Source organism: Palaemon carinicauda, chromosome 6 (assembly GCF_036898095.1).
Source record: "Palaemon carinicauda isolate YSFRI2023 chromosome 6, ASM3689809v2, whole genome shotgun sequence".
Lineage (NCBI taxonomy): Eukaryota > Metazoa > Arthropoda > Malacostraca > Decapoda > Palaemonidae > Palaemon > Palaemon carinicauda.
The window spans coordinates 66,023,121-66,044,696 of record NC_090730.1 but is presented as its reverse complement, the minus strand read 5'-3'; the positions used below and the strand labels follow the sequence as shown (position 1 = coordinate 66,044,696).

Genomic DNA, 21,576 nt, shown 5'->3' with positions numbered 1-21,576 from the left:
GAGCGCTAATACTTGCAATCTTATTTCCTCCTCATTTTTTTTTCTTTTGCTTTGAGTAATTTCCTTTCGAAAAGTTCAGGATGATCCAATCTTAAAAGAGCATTATAACTTGTTTCGTCACTCCAAGCTACACTAAATTAAATATTACCTCCTCGGCAGATATTGTACAGTAAAAAGTTTAATGAAAATGAAGAGAAATAATAATAATAATAATAATAATAATAATAATAATAATAATAATAATAATAATAATAATAATAATAACGTAAGGACACCGCTCCCTTCGTCGTCCAGAAAATCAACAAACTGTTTATTTATTTGAATTCTCCTTTCGCCACACCGTGGTTTCCCATGTATATGTATTCCGCTCTATCAGAGCTACATTTTGACATATGTATTATTTCATTACATGTTTCTGTTAACTCATAATTCGTATATTTGTAAGTGTAAGAAAACGCATATATTTTGGCGGGCAATTCAATCTGATTTGGTGCCAGCGCCATCCTACCTTTCCGTCCGCACCTTGTAATATACTCCCACGCACATTTGAATAAAGTATCAGTTGATCTTGGTGACGCTTGTCTCACTGTCCTTACAATAATAATAATAACAATAATAATAATAATAATAATAATGAAACATTTAGAGATCAAATGGAGCCATTTACAACCAAAACGGTCGCTTGAATACTCAAAAGTCTACCAAAATCAATTCCCATTATACAGATCACTAGAAACAATTGAAGGACAACTAAAGAAAAAAAAAAACTGTCGTGGCAGTTGTTTACCCATTGTCCTGCATGGAGTAGAATTCTGCAACATTAATTTGCATACGCGAACTTATACGTTTGCATACCATATTCGGAAATTAAAAAGCTTAAAGTAATAGAGAAGCAAATGGGTGAAAGCATATTCTCTCTCTCTCTCTCTCTCTCTCTCTCTCTCTCTCTCTCTCTCTCTCTCTCTCTCTCTCTCTCTCTCTCTGCATGTATGTGTAAGTATTGATAACATTATTACAAAACTATGCAATTCGGCAGATTCGCCCATGTTCAGACATTGTCATGCACAATATCAATATTAAGCAATCTACCTTTTTAGTGTAAATATTCGATCCAACGTATTGCATTGCATTATCACATTGAGTCTCGTTACTACGCGTTCATTTTCTGTCCACCTGACTCGTTGTTTCAGTTTCGATATATTTGGAATTTGTGTCCAACGCTATGAACACATAAAGCTCAAATTTGTATCTACATGAGACGAGACGAAATTTCCCTTCGCGTTGATAAGCCCGTACACGTACCGAACGTACTACTTACCGAACGTATTGGATTCAGAGAGTTCCTTGGCGAGTGGAAGACCTAACTCTTAATAACAAGTGTGTATCTCTCACAAGTAGACGGCCACGGCACCCCGTTCCATATAGCAGTTTGTTAAAATCATATAATGTGATATTCACATATCACCGAAACTATTTAAAAACAAATTATCGAAACATCCAAAGAGAATTGTGAAATTTTCTATTCGTCAGATCTACACTTTGTTGTGGTCGAGACTGGTAGGAGCAAAATAGAAAACGCGTGGTTAAAAGCCCCAGTTGTTTTAGGATATCCTTACGTATTTCCTCTCTTCCCAACAAAGGTAAGTTGAAAAACACTTATGATAATTGCTAGTGGACAAATAATTTATACCGGTTTCGTAGTGTGGCATTTGACAAACTCTAGGGAATATCTTTTCAATGATATGGGAATTTGCTCTATGCGAATCTCATAAGTGTTCCACTATTGACCATTATTCAAGTTATTTCGTTTGTTATTGTGAACACCTTCTTCGCCTTTGTTATGATTATTACGTATGACCCACAACGGAAGTAGTTTCAAAACGTATGAAACATGACACTCAAGAGCAAGTCATTGCCCCCCCCCCCCCCCGTTTAATAACTAACTTAACACAGAATAGGAGTTTAATACTCACAATGAATAAGAAACTTGTGGGAGAAGAGTCTGGGTGTAAAGAGACTAAGAAGATTACTGTCAAGAGTAAACATGAGCATTTCCTCTATTTTAATTTGACTAATCATATTAAACCATTTTTACAAAAGACAAATGTATATATGTAGTTAAATGATGATAATTATACATGCGTGGCTAATTAATCTCCACAGATATCTATGATTAATTTCATAAAATGGTTTATGGTATTTATAAAAAAAATGGTTCCCCAGTAACGTCCTATTTTGTTTTAGGACTCTGAGCCATGTCCGTCCGGTCGTCTGACAGGAAAGCGGGATTCGACAAAAAGGTAAGAAGTGCATTGATTTCGTGATATGTTTGTGGTCCTAGTAGACAAAATCATGAACCTCCTGGCTTGTTCCATTCGAAACTGAACACCGTGTGAGAAAAAAATATATACGTAATCCATGAATTTCGTAAATATCTTCGCCATGAAACAAAAAAAAAAAAGTTTTACATTAGCTCTGGAAGTGATGGGAATCCTTTGCAACGGTCCAATCAGCACGATTGCATGCAGCCAGACATTAGTGAGGGTTGTACCCGTAAACGTTTTCATATTCATTAAATTAATTACATCCAACCTATGCCAATTGAATAGCAAAAAACTGAAACAGTCCAATCTCTCTCTCTCTCGCTCTCTCTCTCTCTCTCTCTCTCTCTCTCTCTCTCTCTCTCTCTCTCTCTCTCTCTCTCTCTCTCTCTCTCTCATACTATTGATCCAAAAGTTAAAGGCAAGAGTATTGTTTGTCCAGCCTAAAGTAATCACAACCAGACATCTCTGAAGAAACTGGAAACTTAAGCCTTTTGTTTTTATCCCAGCAACCCTAATAAAGAATTTAAAAGATTTCTGGAAACCGACATAGTTTGGCGATCAGACCTAAATATTACTGACCATGGAGTGTTTCTGATTGAGCCTACAGGTTATTAAGCACAATGGATAAATACCCCCCCCCCCCCATACAGAACTGATAAAAAGATTAATAAGAGTTTCTTAGCAGAGTATTCACCTAACTTGAAGGGGGACGGGGGAGAGAGATGAAGAATTGTGACTCATTGACACGAGCCACCACGTATAACTCTCTCCCAAGGCACACCTAGTAACCCCCCCCCCCCCACCCTCCCCCCCCCCCCCCCCCCCAACACACACAAACTCCACACCCCAGCAGTTGCATGCGCTCCAAACTTGTATAATTGCCTTCGCATTTTTTAAGAGAAAGAATGTGATTCGGCATTCTTGCATAAAATACCGATTCTGTTACCGAGAATCAATTATGAAAATTAGGCTTTACTACATGAAGACTAATACATGGGATAAAAGTAAAGGTTAAGAATTTTATTAATAATCTTGTTATGGTACAGGTAGAAAAAGCTTAATTACGTTAATAAGGATAAGCTTATAATCTTCGCAACTTATATGCGATAGAGTGCCAGCATACTTATTTTGCTGAGTTAACAGTTAGGAACAAGGGTAAACGAACGTTTAAAAAAATAATGGTTATGCGATGCATGTCATACTTTTGAAGCAAGGAACAATTGCTGCCCAATTACTTGGAAATCTTTATTGCTGTAAACAATACATAAATACCGCTGCTGTTGACCATAGCCGGATTTTGGGAGGGAAAACTCGAGTGTTTACATTCGCCGATAAAGAATTCTGACGTAGATGAGAACGACAATGTATGAATCATGCACTCTTATCTGATTAAAATATTTTTATATTTTCGTGAATATGTTGTGGTAGAGCAAAATTCCAGAGATGAGAAACAATATTTTAATAATTATGCGTAAAATTCCATTACAGCAAATATAACAAGCAAAAGAAAGAGTGGGAAAAGTTCGTTATACTCAGTTTGGTAAACATTCTCCCCTTTACCTTTTTTTTTTCTTTTTTTAAAGAGGGGAGGGGGGTTGGAATCTAAAAAGCAAGCAAATCACCTTTACCTTGTCGTTGTTCTCTGTCACTTGTCTCCTTTTAAAAGATAATCTTGAGATTACACTTTCGAAAAACTGGTAGATAGTAGCTGTTAAGAAAAAAAAAAGAACGTGTGAAAGAAGTGATATTATAATAGATTTATATAAATCTTGATGATGAATCAGTATGAAGATAAAAGAAAAAGAAATATTTCGACGAGCGTTAAATGGTATATATTTTTCTTAGCATCTTACTCCTGTAATAAGAGGGTCTTCTAATTAAAAAAAAGAAGAAAAAAAACGGGTAAAATTAAATGACCGCCTAGTAATGCGTGGCAATATCACCAAATACAATTAGTGCGTAAGTCATTGCTTTCTACTAAACATTAAATAAGCACATGGTAGTAAAGATTTGAATTTGAGATAATTCTTAGTCTATGTAGCTGAAATTACGAGCCATTTACACAAATTTATTTTAAAATATTTAAAAAAAAATAGCGGAGTAAGTGGTATCCAAGTTTACTTTTTAAGATTTGAATCTATATGGAAAATCAGTCGCATAGTAAATTACGATATTCATGTCATTCGTTGTCACATTCTGGGAGATTTGTTTTGTTACTGAAAATTAACAATTACAATACTGTAAGACATGTAAACAATTGTATTTGATTGGATTAACGGATTTAGGCCAAGCACTAAAGCCAGCATGGCCATTCAACGTCAGAGGTCAACTGAAGAAAAATAGTTGCAATATTAATTAGAACTTAGTTGTTAAGAGGGAAATTAAGAATAAGGAGAGCGGAGAAGTGGAGGTGTGATAGAAGGCCATAAAGTGAGTGCAGTTAGGGCAAACCGACAATGCTATGCACCCTAAGGAAAGCACCATCTCATATCTTTGGTAACTACAGTATCGTTAGTTATCCTGTATTTTAACGTATCATTAATGCAATAACAATTATTGTTGTATTGAAATTTGGCCATGTTACTTTCTGTATTTAAAGGGAATTATCAGGGGGAAATAACGAGTTTAATGATGGGTGCCAATCTAATGGAAGCTAAGTAGCGGATTGCAATGTCCCCCCGAGTACTACAGTATAAACCTGGCAACATTCTTGGCAGTCTTCACAGATGGATAGCTTTGGGCTATCCTGTGGACACGGTTCCTTGAGGGTGCCTTCATTAGGATATCCTGATATTATTTGACGCTTCAAAAAGTTAGGAAATGGTGTGGCTAAAGGATGTTGGGGAGGCAGCTGTCCTAGGCAGGAACAATTTTTACTTTGGTGAAACTCCCATTAATTTATTTCTTTGTCGCCCATCCTGAGAAATGAAAATCTGGTCTCAAGGTTCAGGGCCTTTGTCCGAGAATGGTCTGTTACTTGAATGGGAATGATCATGATGACATCTAGAACTATTGATGTCAGATTAAAGACAGTGCCTTCAAGTCATTTAAAAGTAACAAAATTTGATAACCTAACACCATATTGTCATTAATGCCACCCAAGATTGCATCCTCAACACTTAAGGGACAGTATATAATTAAAAATTGAACTCTTAATATGACGAAAATTTCTCGTTTGTCGATATAAAAAAAAAAAAAACTTACAATTTAAACATCAACATCTTACAATGACAAAACTTGTCTGAACAAAGTCTCCATGATGAGGCTATTATTGTTATTACTTGCTAAGCTACAACCTTGGTTGGAAAAGCAGGATGCTATAATCCCAGGGGGCTCCAATAGGGAAAATAGCTCAGTGAGGAGAGGAAACAGGGAAAATTAAATATCTTAAGAACAGTAACATCAAAACAAATATTTCCTAAATAAAATATAAAAACTTTAACAAAACAAGAGGAAGAGAAATAAAATAGGAAAGTGTACCCTCAAGCAAGAGAACTCTAATCCAAGACAGTGGAAGACCATGGTACAGAGGCTATGGCACTACCCAAGACTAGAGAACAATGGTTTGATTTTGGAGTGCTTTCTCCTAGAAGAGCTGCTTACCATAGCTAAAGAGTCTCTTCTACCCTTAACAAGAGAAAAGTGGCCACTGAACAATTACAGTGCCGTAGTTGACCCCTTGGGTGAAGAAGAATTGTTTTATTATCACATTGTTGTCAGTTGTATGAGGACTGAGGAGAATCTGTAAAGAATAGGCTAGACTATTCGGTGTATGTGTAGGCAATGGGAAAATGAACCGTGACCAGAAAGAAGGATCCAATGTAGTAATGTCTGGCCAGTCATAAGACCCCATAATTTTCTAGCGGTAGTATGGTATCTCAACGGACACCCCCAGGGAACAGTCTTTTCAAGACACCTCGAGCTAACAGCTTGTCAGACTGTTGTCGAGGTTACACCAAGAAAACATATGAAATAATAATTAACAACCAGGCTTACATGGGAAAAGAAGCGGTAGCGTATCAAAAATGAATACTAAAAGGGTGTAATATTAACCCTATATCACTCTCTCACCCACAAAATATCATAATTCAGTAAAAAGAAAAAATAATACTGCTGTGATCACTTGAAAGAAAAAAAAATACTTGATAAAAAACTGTATTTTTTGGATAACAATTCCAAGCCTATCTTGGGTGTCAGGAATTGTTTGAACATTTTCAGTTTTTACATTATAACTTCCCTAAATGTGACAATATTCTTTAAAAATTACATTGCAATTCTTTTGTTCTCACGGAAAAGAGTAAATCTTCAGGGAAATTGGATGACCTATAATAAATTAAAAGCAAATAGACTTGCAGAAATGGGTATTTCGCCCAATTATTATTATTATCATTCTTCAAATAAACATACATTCCTATGGAACAAGCCTTCAAGGTCAGTCATTGACTAGCAAATTAACTATTGGTAGATACTCATGTTGGTTAAGTAAGCCAATGAGAGATATGTACGTAATGAATAATATTGAATGTGTAATTCTAGTCATGAATTCTTGATGTTTAGCCCTAGAGTATATTTTGGTTTGACATAATGTATATTACTAAATAATAGCAAGAAGAGTCAACTGTAGACCACACAATACATTACTGTAGACTTAAACGTGTCTCATGTTTCCACGATATAATAAATTGCACGCATTTTGTAAGAATTTTGGTCAATGTACTATTTACTCCTCTTTTCAGATTAAACATGCGGTACCGTTACAAAGGAAACGTACTTTGAGGTCTTACTACGTTGAAGGAAATGTAGAAAATCCGGAGATCTGTATAGAATCTCTAAACTTCCACTGCCCCGATGACAGGGATGGTTGCAGCAGCCTTCATGCTGAGAAAAGGTGGCAGTGGCAAATTCTTCATAAAAATGAATGGCACAACCTTTTACAGAGACAGTCTGACCTTTTAGAAAGGTCTTTCCAGATTGTGGATAAAGAACAAGTTGTAATACCAGCATTAGATCCTTCAAATTCAGGACAGCATAGTAAAGAACTGATGGATCTCCTTGGAGAATATAACTGGAGGGCTGACTTCCAACAAATGGTAATAACACAGGTTAATGGTGAAGCCATTTTTCATTTGCGTAGGCTCTCTACGCCTTCTTCTGGAAAATTAAAAAACAAGTATTCCAGTGATTTTAAGTGGTTTAGGCATGAAAATGAAAGCTGGGTAGAGTTTGGCCAATGTGTAGACATTCACTCAGATAGTACAACAGAGTCAGGTCTGCCAGAGACCACTTCCCACGAAATTGAAAAGCAGTATCAGAAGAATCAAAGTAGATATATGACTGTTAACGTCTTGAATTTCAAGGCAAAACTTGACTTTTTCAAAATGGAGTTGACCTATAAGAAATCGAAGAAAGTCATTTCAGTTAGGCGACGACCAAAAAACGATGATGTGATGTATCCCGCAGTTTGGTCTCACTATATTATGGGGCATGTAGAAATACCAGAAATCTGCACTAACACCATAGAGGACAAGTGTGCCTTGGGAAACGGATGTGGCAGGCTTCACTCTGACGCTGTGTGGCAGTGGCAATTCATGCATGATGGTGTTTGGTATAATCTACCAAGGGCTCAAAGAGGAGCCCTTGAGCGGTCCTTTCTGGACCTTTGGGAAGATAATGCAGAGATTCCAGCTATTAACCCTGAAGTAATGGGTTTCACTGGTGTAAAAATGCTAAGTCTTTTAGGAAAAAGCAAGTATCTGGCAGAATTTGACAGCATGACAATGTTGGAACTAAACCGCCCAGGAACAAATCTTAAAATTCGAAGACTGTCGACACCATCAACTGTTAAATCATTGGATGAGAGTGCTACAAATTTTGTATGGTTTTTCAAAAACAAAGGTCAGTCTTGGGAAGAGTTTGGTTGTGCTGAAGTAGTTTCCCCTTTGACATCCTCCTATGATATAGAAAAATGCTATGAATCAGGGAAGTGGGATACAATGGAGGTTTCAATAGCAGATGGCATTTTTGAGTTGAGTTTTACCTCGATGATGTTGAAAAACAGCAATACACAAGAGGAAATGAAAGTAAGACGTCGGCCAGAGTGCGCAAGGTCTGGTGAAATTCATTTACGAACCCGAAACCAAGTTACACTAAGTGTCGCAAGTAGAGAGTTCTGTCATGTTAGGAAATACTTGTTCCAAAGTATTGTATCCCCAGAAATAAAAAGCATCAAGAGAGTCCAGAATCCAAGGCTGTGGAATGCATTCAATAAAAGACTGGACGAAGTTTCTTCAAATAACGGCACCCATGAAATGTTGAATATTCACACACTCTTTCAATGGGTAGACAAAAATTTGGTCGAGGACATCTGTAGAAATAAATTTAAATGGAAACATCAGTGTAAAGAAGTGAAATCACTGTGTGACCGCAGTCTTGTATTTTTTAGGAGGTGAGTAACTACACTACAACGATGCTCATTTCTAAATAGGATTCAGCTTTTGCTTATTTTCCAGCATTAATTTTAAAACAGCCTAGTTTGACTCTTAACAATTGTTGCTCTTTAATCTGTTGCACAATTTGATTGCATAAGTTTTTTTTATCTTTTTGCATAGTTATTTTAATTGAAGTTTCATACAAAATAGTATGGCTAGGGAAAAGATAAGTTATTATTTCTCTTTATTACCCTTCTGAAATATGCAGTCAATTCTTAGTTTTACCACGCAAAGGATAGCTTTTTCTACTGAATGTTTGGATATAGATAGCAGTCATGGAACAATGAAAGAATTAGTTAAAAAAAAAAAAACTATATTTAAGACAGAGGACTTTGTTATAAACCCTTGGAAGTTTTATGTATTATATCTAATACCAACTAAAAAAATTGTATTAAGGTTAATCTACCTCGTTTAACTAGAAATGTGTCGTTATTGCCAAAGGTAAACTAAATCATTGGAACTTTAAATGTTCCATTCGCTTCAGTTCCTATCTTAGATGGCCAATGTTTTCGTTTAAAAAAAAAATACAAACTGCATACATTCAGTTAAACTAACTTTCATAGGAATATATAAATATATTTATTTATTTATGTATATTTATTTATTCTATATATATATATATATATATATATATATATATATGTATATATATATATATATATATATATATATATATATATATATATATATATATATATATATTATCATCATCATCATCATCATCATCATCATCTACGCCTATTAACGCAAAGGGTCTTGGTTAGACTTTGCCAGTCGTCTCCTATCTTGAGTTTTAAATTCAATACTTTTACTACCTAAATAAATGAATAAATTATATATATATATATATATATATATATATATATATATATATATATATATATATATATATATATATATATATATATATATATATTTCACAATCCCTCCCTGACTTCTACAAACATAATTCACCTAACTTTTCAGTACAACTCTAGAAATCTTAATAGATGAATTTTCTTGCCCCCAACAGTGCGGAGTTTCAACATACATCCTGCCCCTCGCCCACAGCAAAAGACCATAGACTTCTGGTCTTCAAGGTCTTTGTTGGAAAGATAAGGACGTCGAAAGGCGATTCACACCCAGGAGAGTGTTGCTCCGAAGTTGACAATGCATACATACCAAACTGGTATATGAAGAATGACAAAAGAGATTACTGTCTGGAGTACATAATCGAGATGTAAAACGGAAGTATACGTATATGCACTTACTTCAGGAAATTGTAATCTAATTTTTTTGCTGTTGCCATTCCATTCGTTTCTGGATTTTTTTCTTTTGCTCATAGAGTATTCTTATATTTCTCTTATTGCTGTTACTGGAGGCGTCACATTAATACATTTTATAAGCATTTTAAGAGAAATAAAGTTTTGAATAATGACCAATTTTTTATGTAATCCATTTATAGATGTCTTTTTTTTTTTCTTGAGAAACAACACTCGCTACAATAGTCGAGCTCTTCAGTAGTACTTTTCTTTCAGACTACATGGATAAAAGACTTCTGCATACAAAACTTCCATTTCACAACTTCCTAAAAATTTATTGATGAAAATATCAGTAAAGGAAATTGTCTAGAAAATGAGAAGACTAGAAAAAAAAAAATACTGATTTCGATCATTTCCATAATTCGAAGATTCAACAAGTTATGAACTAAATGCTCCATTTCTGAAATTCTAAATAAAAAAATGTATATTTGTTCAGAACCGAAAGATATTTACCCAGATTATATTCAGCTCTGAAACATTTTGTGTATCTAAGAAAAAATTACTCCATAGGAATTTAGAGAACAGATTGAGGCACAATATATTAAGTCTCTCAGATGCCTCTCCCCTCTAAGGAATGTACATTATTACAAAATTACCACATGGTCGACCTTTGTGAGCTAAGGGAAGGGGGTTGGTGGGAGCTTATAGGTCTCTCTGCTGAGTCATCAGCAGCCATTGCGTGACACTCTTGGTTCTAGCTTGGGCGCTCTGTCCCTTGCCTCTGCCATTCATGAGCGGCCTTTAAACTTCAACAGTTGTATTTATAACATTCATGATCGGCCTTTAAACAACAACTGCTAACTTCATACTTTACACAATGATATTTTCAAGAGTGTTACAACAACTGCTAACTTCATACTTTAGTTGTTAGATAAGCTATGAACGCATAAAAATTATTTATAACTTCAATATCACTTCATCTAACCATATTTACCAGCGATAGCAAGTACCACGTTACCTCTCTAAAATATCCTGCTGGCAATCTAAGGTCTTATTCCTTAACTTCTGTTAGCCCAAATTCTCTATTTTCTTATACATAATTCCTTCAAATATCCCTTTTCACAAAACTAGTTACCAATACCTTCAAAACATATCTCCGACGGCACCACTTTCCCAGCATTGTTTTAAGGTTTACAGGGCGTTCATGAATGGCAGAGGCAAGGGGCAATGACATTATCCTATCAAGCAGGACAATGCTCTAGAGACTGACCATGTACATGTGGTAAGTGCCCAAGCCCACTCTCTACCGAAGCTAGGACCAAGAGGGGCCAAGCAATGGTTGCTGTTAACTCAGCAGATAGACCTATAGGCTCCCCAAAATCCCCATCCTTAGCTCACAAGGATGGTGAGGATGCAGCGACCAAAGGAACTATGGAGGGGGACTCGAACCCCAGTCTGGCAATCCAGTCAGCCATATCGGCCACCACAACCTTAAAAGGCTAATATCATGATATATTTCAGCTTCAAGAAGTTATACAGTACAAAATTATAAAAAGAGATGTCTGAACATGTTGCAACCACACCTTATTGGAGGTTAATAGCAGAAACTAGAATATGACCAGTTGAAAATGGAAGAGTATAAAAGGTGACGCAGTTTCATAACAGCAGATGATAACCAATTGGTTAAGGAAAACCAAATAAGGTAACCATACAGGGAAAAAGGTTTGATATATATATATATATATATATATATATATATATATACATATATATATATATATATGTATATATATATATATATATATATATATATATATATATATATATATATATATATATATATATATATATATATATATAAAGTTATCACAATTGAAGAGGAAAAAAGTATAAAAAGCAAGAACAGGAAATGAAAAATAAAGAGGCAAATAAAATTAAATGAAAAATAGAAAAGAAGGCAGAAATGACTAACCTTGAGTTTTTAAATAGTAATGGCAGAAGAGATTACACAAGTGAACGTAAACACTAAGGAAGCAGTAATAGTAATAAAGACAAGGTTGAATATACTGAAGGAAATTAGAGAAACAGGAATGAAAAAGATAGGTTTGTGTGTGTTGTGCAGTGAGAGCATGATACAACAGAACATAGGTTTAGATGTAAAAAAACAATTATGAACATTTAGAAGCAGTGACATAGAATTAAGGAAGTTAGAATCACCCATCAAAGAAGTTGGCCGGGCTATGGAAGTTAAGAGAGAAAAGTATGCAAGCTGTGCTGTTTGTGTAGGAGGTAACTAATGACAATGAAATTTCTATATTTTGCAGCGTTTTGCCCCTACACATCATGTTAGTGTGGCCACGTGTGTTGCGGAGAGAGCAACGAAGAACCCAGTGGAATATGACTGAGAATACCTGGCTTAAGAGCTGCTGCTTTCCCTAGAAGTGATATGGAACACTTCAAAATTATCATCTTAATCAAATCTAATGTTTCAACCCTTTATAGCATAAAATAAGAATACTCAGACATCTGTTATAGAAACAGTCAACCACATTGGTTTTATTTGGATCATTCTTCTTGCATGTTCATCGAAGAACTTTGGCATGACATTTTACATCAATTCAACCTTTGCGCTGCCTTTAATGGAATCTCCTTTAAAACGATTTTCTTTCGAAACCCCTCAGATAAATTTCTGTTGTTGCTATTCCAGTCTGGTTTTTTTTTTTTTCATAAATTATTTCAAATTTTCTCGTATTACCGTCACAAGGGAAGTAAGTTTTAGCTTTCACTTGAATTTTTCCCTCTATTTGGTCTCTCGTCAATTTTGATTCCAACGAACAACTCTACTATACCTTTTCTTTAATTATTTATTTCACACTTTCCCAACGTGTGATTTATCACGTTAAACTACAAGAGTTTTGGTGGTAGAAGATGCCTTTGATGGAAAGCATTGGCGAGAGCGCATCAGGCAACCGACCCCTTAATGTAGGGATAGTGGTAGGAAAGATTACAAAATCTACTTAAAAACCTGTCCAAACAAATTAACATACAGCTCTCTAATCTCCATTTCCTAAAATGTCCACAAGTAACCTTTCATGATTTTAAATCCATACACAAATTGTCATTCCTAAGAAACTGAAAAGAAATAAGTCTCATGATCTGTCGCACTTTCCCCAGAGACTAATAACCGAGAACCAATAATCGACAAGTTCTCCTTTTCAACACAGTGGCTGGGTATTTTTACACCTCAAATTTATACTGATCGTTTTGGCTTCTTAATGATAACAGGTGAAAAAAAAACTAAGGACGGGGAGTGACTGGAAGGGGAAAAAATCCAGTTTTAGCAAATGACAATGTGATTGCTTGAAACTTATGGAATAAAATCAAACCTTATTATTATTATTTCCTTGCTAAGCTACAACCCTAGTTTGAAACGCAGAATGCTATAAGCCCAGGAGCTCCAACAGGGAAAATAGCCAGGGAGGAAAGGAAACAAGGAAAAATAAAATATCTTAAAAGTAACATCAAAATAAATATCTCCCATATCAACTATAAAAAACAAACAAAACAAGAGGAAGAGAAATAGGATAGAATAGTGTGCCCGAGTGTACCCTCAAGCAAGAGAACTCTAACCCAAGACAGTGGAAGACCATGGTATAGAGGATATGGCACTACCCAAAACTAGAGAACAATGGTTTGATTTTGGAGTGTCCTTCTCCTAGAAGAGCTGCTTACCATAGCTGAAGAGTCTCTTCTACCCTTACCAAGAGGAAAGTATCCACTGAACAATTACAGTGCAGTAGTTAGCCCCTTGAGAGAAGAAGAATTGTTTGGTAATCTCAGTGTTGTCAGGTGTATGAGGACAGAGGAAGATATGTAAAGAATAGGCCAGACTATTAGATGTGTGTGTGAGTGTGTGTGTGTGGGCAAAGGGAAAATGAACCGTAACCAGAGAGAAGGATCTAATGTAGTGTTGTCTGGCCAGTCAAAAGACCCCATAACTCTCTAGCGGTAGTATCTCAACGGGTGGGTGGTGGCCTGGCGCAATGTCCCTAAAATTGGAATTAGCACGATAACTTTATCAGAACGTAATTTGATCATAGACTGATCTACAAACTTTGCACAAGACAGATGAAGTGATCAGGATAATACAAACGCACGTTACAACGTTAAGTACTTTAATTTAATAGATGGCAATTTACAAAGTACTTCCTTTCCATGTGACATATTTGGAAAGACCGGAAATATCACGCAACATCATCGACAAAGACAAGAAAGTCAAATATTTTAATCTATCTGTAACTGAAGCAATCACGAAAATCATGAAAAATTAAACCATCTTTATTTCGAAATATTGCATTGCAAAAAAACTTTCATATTTGCAGTTATATGCAGAAAAATATTGCTTTGTATAACCTTAGAATTTTGTGCCATATGAATAACCATTCACTCTGTACAACAACTACTACTAGAAAAGCACTCAGAGTGCAGACCTCCGCCACGTCAGCTTATTTCTCAAAACCAGCTTGCCTTTCACAGAATCAATTTAGACAGTGGGCGTATTTCAAATCTGTGTGACAACCATGAGGTAACAGACTGGGAATGGGATCGAGATATGGGGAAAGACTGGGAATGGAATCGAGGTGTGGGGAAAGACTGGGAATGGGAACGAGATATGGGGAAAGACTGGGAATGGGATCGAGGTATGGGGAAAGACTGGGAATGGGATCGAGGTATGGGGAAAGACTGGGAATGGGATCGAGATATGGGGAAAGACTGGGAATGGGATCGAGGTATGGGGAAAGACTGGGAATGGGATAGAGATATGGGGAAAGACTGGGAATGGGATTGAGATATGGGGGAAGACTGAGAATGGGATTGAGATATGGGGAAAGACTGCGAGGAAAGATTGGAAATGGGACTGAGATATGGGGAAAAACTAGGAATGGGATCGAGATATGGGGAAAGACTGGGAATGGGATCGAGATATGGGGAAAGACTGGGAGTGGGATTGAGATATGGGGAAACACTGGGAATGGAGTTGAGATATGGGGAAAGACTGGGAATGGGATCGAGATATGGGTAAAGACTGGAAATGTGACTGAGATGTGGGGAAAGACTGCGTATGGGATTGAGATACGGGGAAAGATTGGGAATGGGATCGAGATACGGGGAAAGACTGGGAATGGGATTGAGATATGGAGAAAGACTGGGAATGGGATTGAGATATGGGGAAAGATTGGGAATGGCATTGAGATATGGGGAAAGACTGGGAATGGGATCGAGATATGGGGAAAGACTGGGAATGGGATTGAGGTATGGGGAAAGACTGCGAATGGGATTGAGATATGGGGAAAGACTGGGAATGGCATTGAGATATGGGGAAAGACTGGGAATAAGATTGAGATGTGATGAAAGACTGGGAATGGGATTGAGATACGGGGAAAGACTGGGAATGGGATCGAGATATGGGGAAAGACTGAGAATGGGATTGAGATATGGGTAAAGACTGGAAAAGTGACTGAGATGTGGGGAAAGACTGCGAATGGGATTGAGATGCGGGGAAAGATTGGGAATGGGATCGAGATACGGGGAAAGACTGAGAATGGGATTGAGATATGGAGAAAGACTGGGAATAGGATTGAGATATGGGGAAAGATTGGGAATGGCATTGAGATATAGGGAAAGACTGGGAATGGGATCGAGATATGGGGAAAGACTGAGAATGGGATTGAGGAATGGGAAAAGACTGGGAATGGGATCGAGATATGGGGAAACACTGGGAATGGCATTGAGATATGGGGAAAGACTGGGAATATGATTGAGATGTGGGGAAAGACTCGGAATGGGATTGAGATACGGGGAAAGACTGGGAATGGGATCGAGATATGGGGAAAGACAGGGAATAGGATCGAGATATGGGGAAAGACTGGGAATGGGATCGAGATATGGGGAAAGACTGGGAATGGGATGGAGGTATGGGGAAAGACTGGGAATGGGATCGAGATAATGGGGAAATACTGGGAATGGGATGGAGGTATAGGGAAAGACTGGGAATGGGATCAAGATATTCGGAAAGACTGGGAATGGGATCGAGGTATGGGGAAAGACTGGGAATGTGATTGAGGTATGGGGAAAGACTGGGAATGGAATCGAGATATGGGGAAAGACTGGGAATGGGATCGAGGTATGGTGAAAGACTGGGAATGGGATCGAGATATGGGGAAAGACTGGGAATGGGATTTAGATATGGGGAAAAACTGGGAATGGGATCGAGATATGAGGAAAGACTGGGAATGGGATCGAGGTATGGGAAAGACTGGGAATGGTATCGAGGTATGGGGAAAGACTGGGAATGGGATCAACGTATGGGAAAAGCCTGTGAATTGGATCCAGATATGGGGAAAGACTGGGAATGGGATTGAGATTCGGAGAAATATTGGGAATGGGATCGAGGTATGGGGAAAGACTGGGAATGTGATTGAGGTATGGGGAAAGACTGGGAATGGAATCGAGATATGGAGAAAGACTGGGAATGGGATCGAGGTATGGTGAAAGATTGGGAATGGGATCGAGATATGGGGAAAGACTGGGAATTGGATTGAGATATGGGGAAAGACTGGGAATGGGATCGAGATATGAGGAAAGACTGGGAATGGGATCGAGGTAAGGGAAAGACTGTGAATGGGATCGAGGTATGGGGAAAGACTGGGAATGGGATAGAGGTATGGGGAAAGACTGGGAATGGGATCAAGGTATGGGGAAAGCCTGTGAATTGGATCCAGATATGGGGAAAGACTGGAAATGGGATTGAGATCCGGAGAAATATTGGGAATGGGATCAAGATCCGGGGAAAGATTGGGAATGGCATCAAGATCGGGGGAAGACCGGGACTGGGATTGAGATATAGGGAAAGACTAGGAATTGGATTGAGATATGGGGAAGGACTGGGAATGGGATTCAGATATGGGGAAAGATTGGGAATGGGATTGAGATATAGGGAAAGACTGAGAATTGGATTGAGATCTGGGAAGAGAATTGAAATGGGATTGAGATATGGGGAAAGACTGGGAATGGGATCGAGATATGAGGAAAGACTAGGAATGGGATTGAGATCCAGGGAAAGACTATGAATGGGATTGAGATCCGGGGAAAGCCTGCGAATTTGATAGAGATATGGGGAATGACTGGGAATGGGATTGAGATATGGGGAAAGACTGGGAATTTGATTGAGATCCTGGGAAAGACTGAGAATAGGTTCAAGATCCGGAGAAAGTTTGGGAATGGGATTGAGATATGGGGAAAGACTGGGAATGGGATAGAGATATGGGGAAAGACTGGTAATGGGATCAAGATATAGAGAAAGCCTGGGAATGGGATTGAAATATGTGAAAAGACTGGGAATGTGATTTGAGATATGAGGAAAGACTGGGAATGTGATTGAGATATTGGAAAAGGCTGGGAATGGGATTGAGATGTGGGGAAGGTTGGGAATGGTATGGAGATCCGGGGAAAGACTGGGAATGGGATCGAGATATGGGGAAAGACTGGGAATGGGATCGAGATATGGGGAAAGACTGGGAATGGGATCAAGATATGAGGAAAGAATGGGAATGGGATCGAGATATGGGGAAAGACTGGGAATGGAATCAAGGTATGGGGAAAGACTGAGAATGGGAATGAGATATGGGTAAAGACTGGGAATGGGAGTGAGATATGGGGAAAGAATGGGAATGGGATTGAGATATGGGGAAAGATTGGAAATGGGATCGAGATATGGGGAAAGACTGGGAATGGGATCGAGATATGGGGAAAGACTGGGAATAGGATTGAGATATAGGGGAAGACTGAGAATGGGATTGAGATATGGGGAAAGACAGCGAGGAAAGAATGGGAATGGGATTGAGATATGGGGAAAGATTGGAAATGGGATTGAGATATGGGGAAAAACTGGGATTGGGATCGAGATATGGGGAAAGACTGGGAATGGGATCGAGATATGGGGAAAGACTGCGAATGGGATTGAGATATGGGGAAAGACTGGGAATGGGGTTGAGATATGGGGAAAGACTGGGAATGGGATCGAGATATGGGTAAAGACTGGAAATGTGACTGAGATGTGGGGAAAGACTGCGTATGGGATTGAGATACGGGGAAAGATTGGGAATGGGATCGAAATACGGGGAAAGAATGGGAATGGGATTGAGAAATGGAGAAAGACTGGGAATGGGATTGAGATATGGGGAAAGATTGGGAATGGCATTGAGATATGGGGAAAGACTGGGAATGGGATCGAGATATGGGGAAAGACTGGGAATGGGATTGAGGTATGGGGGAAGACTGTGAATGGAATTGAGATATGGGGAAAGACTGGGAATGGCATTGAGATATGGGAAAAGACTGGGAATGGGATTGAGATGTGGGGAAAGACTGGGAATGGTATTGAGATATGGGGAAAGACTGGGAATGGGATCGAGATATGGGGAAAGACTGGGAATGGGATTGAGATATGGGTAAAGACTGGAAATGTGACTGAGATGTGGGGAAAGACTGCGAATGGGATTGAGATACGGAGAAAGATTGAGAATGGGATCAAGATATGGGGAAAGACTGGGAATGGGATTGAGATATGGACAAAGACTGTTAATGGGATTGAGATATGGGGAAAGATTGGGAATGGCATTGAGATATGGAGAAAGACTGGGAATGGGATCGAGATATGGGGAAAGACTGGGAATGGGATTGAGATATGGGGAAAGACCACGAATGGGATTGAGATATGGGGAAAGACTGGGAATGGCATTGAGATATAGGGAAAGACTGGGAATATGATTGAGATGTGGGGAAAGACTGGGAATGGGATTGAGATATGGGGAAAGACTGGGAATGGGATCAAGATATGGGGAAAGACTGGGAATGGGATTGAGATATGGGGAAAGACAGGGAATAGGATTGAGATATGGGGAAAGACTGGGAATGGGATCGAGATATGGGGAAAGACTGGGAATGGGACTGAGATATGGGGAAAAACTGGGAATGGGATCGCGATATGGGGAAAGACTGGGAATGGGATTGAGATATGGGGAAAGACTGGGAATGGGATCGAGATATGAGGAAAGACTGGGAATGGGATCGAGGTATGGGAAAGACTGGGAATGGGATCGAGGTATGGGGAAAGACTGGGAATGGGATCAAGGTATGGGGAAAGCCTGTTAATTGGATCCAGATATGGGAAAGACTGGGAATGGGATTGAGATCCGGAGAAATATTGGGAATGGGATCAAGATCCGGGGGAAGATTGGGAATGGCATCAAGATCCGGGGATAGACCGGGACTGGGATTGAGATATAGGGAAAGACTAGGAATTGGATTGAGATATGGGGAAAGACTGGGAATGGGATTCAGATATGGGGAAAGACTGGGAATGGGATCGAGGTATGGGAAAGACTGGGAATGGGATCGAGGTATGGGGAAAGACTGGGAATGGGATCAAGGTATGGGGAAAGACTGTGAATTGGATCCAGATGTGGGGAAAGACTGGGAATGGGATTGAGATCCGGAGAAATATTGGGAATGGGATCAAGATCCGGGGAAAGATTGTGAATGGCATCAAGATCCGGGACTGGGATTGAGATATAGGGAAAGACTAGGAATTTGATTGAGATATGGGGAAAGACTGGGAATGGGATTCAGATATGGGGAAAGACTGGGAATGGGATTGAGATTTAGGGAAAGACTGAGAATTGGATTGAGATCTGGGAAGAGACTTGAAATGGGATTGAGATATGGGGAAAGACTGGGAATGGGATCGAGATATGGGGAAAGACTAGGAATGGGATTGAGATCCAGGGAAATACTATGAATGGGATTGAGATCCGGGGAAAGCCTTGGAATTTGATCGAGACATGGGGAATGACTGGGAATGGGATTGAGATATGGGGAAAGACTGGGAATTGGATTGAGATCCTGGGAAAGACTGGGAATAGGTTCAAGATCTGGAGAAAGTTTCGGAATGGGATTGAGATATGGGGAAAGACTGGGAATGGGATAGAGATATGGGGAAAGACTGGTAATGGGATCAAGATATGGGGAAAGCCTGGGATCGGGATTGAGATATGTGAAAAGACTGGGAATATGATTTGAGATATGAGGAAAGACTGGGAATGTGATCGAGATATTGGAAAAGACTGGGAATGGGATTGAGATGTGGGGAAGATTGGGAATGGTATGGAGATCCGGGGAAAGACTGGGAATGGGATCGAGATATGGAGAAAAACTGGGAATGGGGTTGAGATATGGGGAAAGACTGGGAATGGGATCAAGATATGGGGAAAGAATGGGAATGGGATCGAGATATGGGGAAAGACTGGGAATGGGATCAAGGTATAGGGAAAGACTGGAAATTGGATTGAGATATGGTTAAAGACTGGAAATGGGATCGAGATATGGGGAAAAACTGGGAATGGGATCGAGATATGGGGAAAGACTGGGAATGGGATCAAGATATGGGGAAAGACTGGGAATGGGATCAAGATATGGGGAAAGAATGGGAATGGGGTCGAGATATGTGGAAAGACTGGGAATGGGATCAAGGTATGGGGAAAGACTGGAAATTGGATTAAGATATGGGTAAAGACTGGGAATGGGAGTGAGATATGGGGAAAGACTGGGAATGGGATCGAGGTATGGGGAAAGACTGCGAATGGTATAGAGGTATGGGGAAAGACTGGGAAAGGGATCGAGATACGAGGAAAGACTGGAAATTGGATTAGATATGGGGAAAGACTGGGAATGGGATCGAGATATGGGGAAAGACTGAGTGGGATGGAGGTATGGGGAAAGACTGGGAATGGGATAGAGGTATGGGGAAAGACTGGGAATGGGATCGAGGTATGGGAAAGCCTGAGAATTGTATCGAGATATGGGGAAAGACTGGGAATGGATTGAGATCCGGAGAAATATTGGGAATGGGATCGAGATCCGGGGAAAGATTGGGAATGGCATAAAGATCCGGGGAAAGACTGGTTACATATGGGGAAAGACTGGGAAGGATCGAGATATGGGGAAAGACTGGGAATGGGATCGAGATATGGGAAAAGACTGGAATGGGATCGAGATATGGGGAAAGACTGGGAATGGGATGGAGGTATGGGGAAAGACTGGAATGGGATCGAGATATGGAGAAAGACTGGGAATGGGATCGAGGTATTAGGGAAAGACTGGGATGGGACTAAGATATGGGGAAAACTGGGAATGGGATCGAGGTATGGGGAAAGACTGGGAATGGGATCGAGATACGGGGAAAGACTGGGAATGGGATCGAGATATGGGGAAAGACTGGGAATGGGATCAAGGTATGGGGAAAACTGGAAATGGGATTGAGATATGGGGAAAGACTGGGAATGGGATGAGATATGGGGAAAGACTGGAATGGGATTGAGATATGGGGAAAGACTGGGAATGGGATCGAGATACGGGAAAAGGCTTGGGAATGGGATTGAGATATGGGGAAAGACTGTGAAAGGG

At 39.1% G+C, this 21,576-nt stretch overlaps 2 protein-coding genes across 2 annotated transcripts; both read left to right on the top strand.

Moving 5' to 3' along the window:
• Window positions 1-1,318: 1,318 nt before the first annotated feature.
• Window positions 1,319-10,204, top strand: LOC137642563 (uncharacterized). The gene is made up of 4 exons (XM_068375232.1): window positions 1,319-1,640; window positions 2,245-2,300; window positions 7,061-8,769; window positions 9,825-10,204. Exons 2-4 carry the CDS (start codon window positions 2,256-2,258, stop codon window positions 10,033-10,035), a joined length of 1,965 nt encoding a protein of 654 aa, XP_068231333.1. The 5' UTR covers window positions 1,319-1,640; window positions 2,245-2,255; the 3' UTR covers window positions 10,036-10,204.
• Window positions 10,205-17,777: 7,573 nt separating this feature from the next.
• Window positions 17,778-19,603, top strand: LOC137643038 (uncharacterized). Its single transcript, XM_068375890.1, has 2 exons — window positions 17,778-18,377; window positions 19,277-19,603. Exons 1-2 carry the CDS (start codon window positions 17,778-17,780, stop codon window positions 19,601-19,603), a joined length of 927 nt encoding a protein of 308 aa, XP_068231991.1.
• The last annotated feature ends 1,973 nt before the right edge of the window (window positions 19,604-21,576 follow it).

Coding starts and splice junctions, on each gene's coding strand:
- LOC137642563 (XM_068375232.1), top strand. CDS start 2,256: ATGTCCGTCCGGTCGTCTGACAGGAAAGCGGGATTCGACAAAAAG. Junction 2,301..7,060: donor AAGCGGGATTCGACAAAAAG/GTAAGAAGTGCA, acceptor TCCTCTTTTCAG/ATTAAACATGCGGTACCGTT. Junction 8,770..9,824: donor AGTCTTGTATTTTTTAGGAG/GTGAGTAACTAC, acceptor TGCCCCCAACAG/TGCGGAGTTTCAACATACAT.
- LOC137643038 (XM_068375890.1), top strand. CDS start 17,778: ATGGGAATGGGATTGAGATATGGGGAAAGATTGGAAATGGGATCGAGA. Junction 18,378..19,276: donor AGACTGGGAATGGGATTGAG/GTATGGGGGAAG, acceptor AATTGGATCCAG/ATATGGGAAAGACTGGGAAT.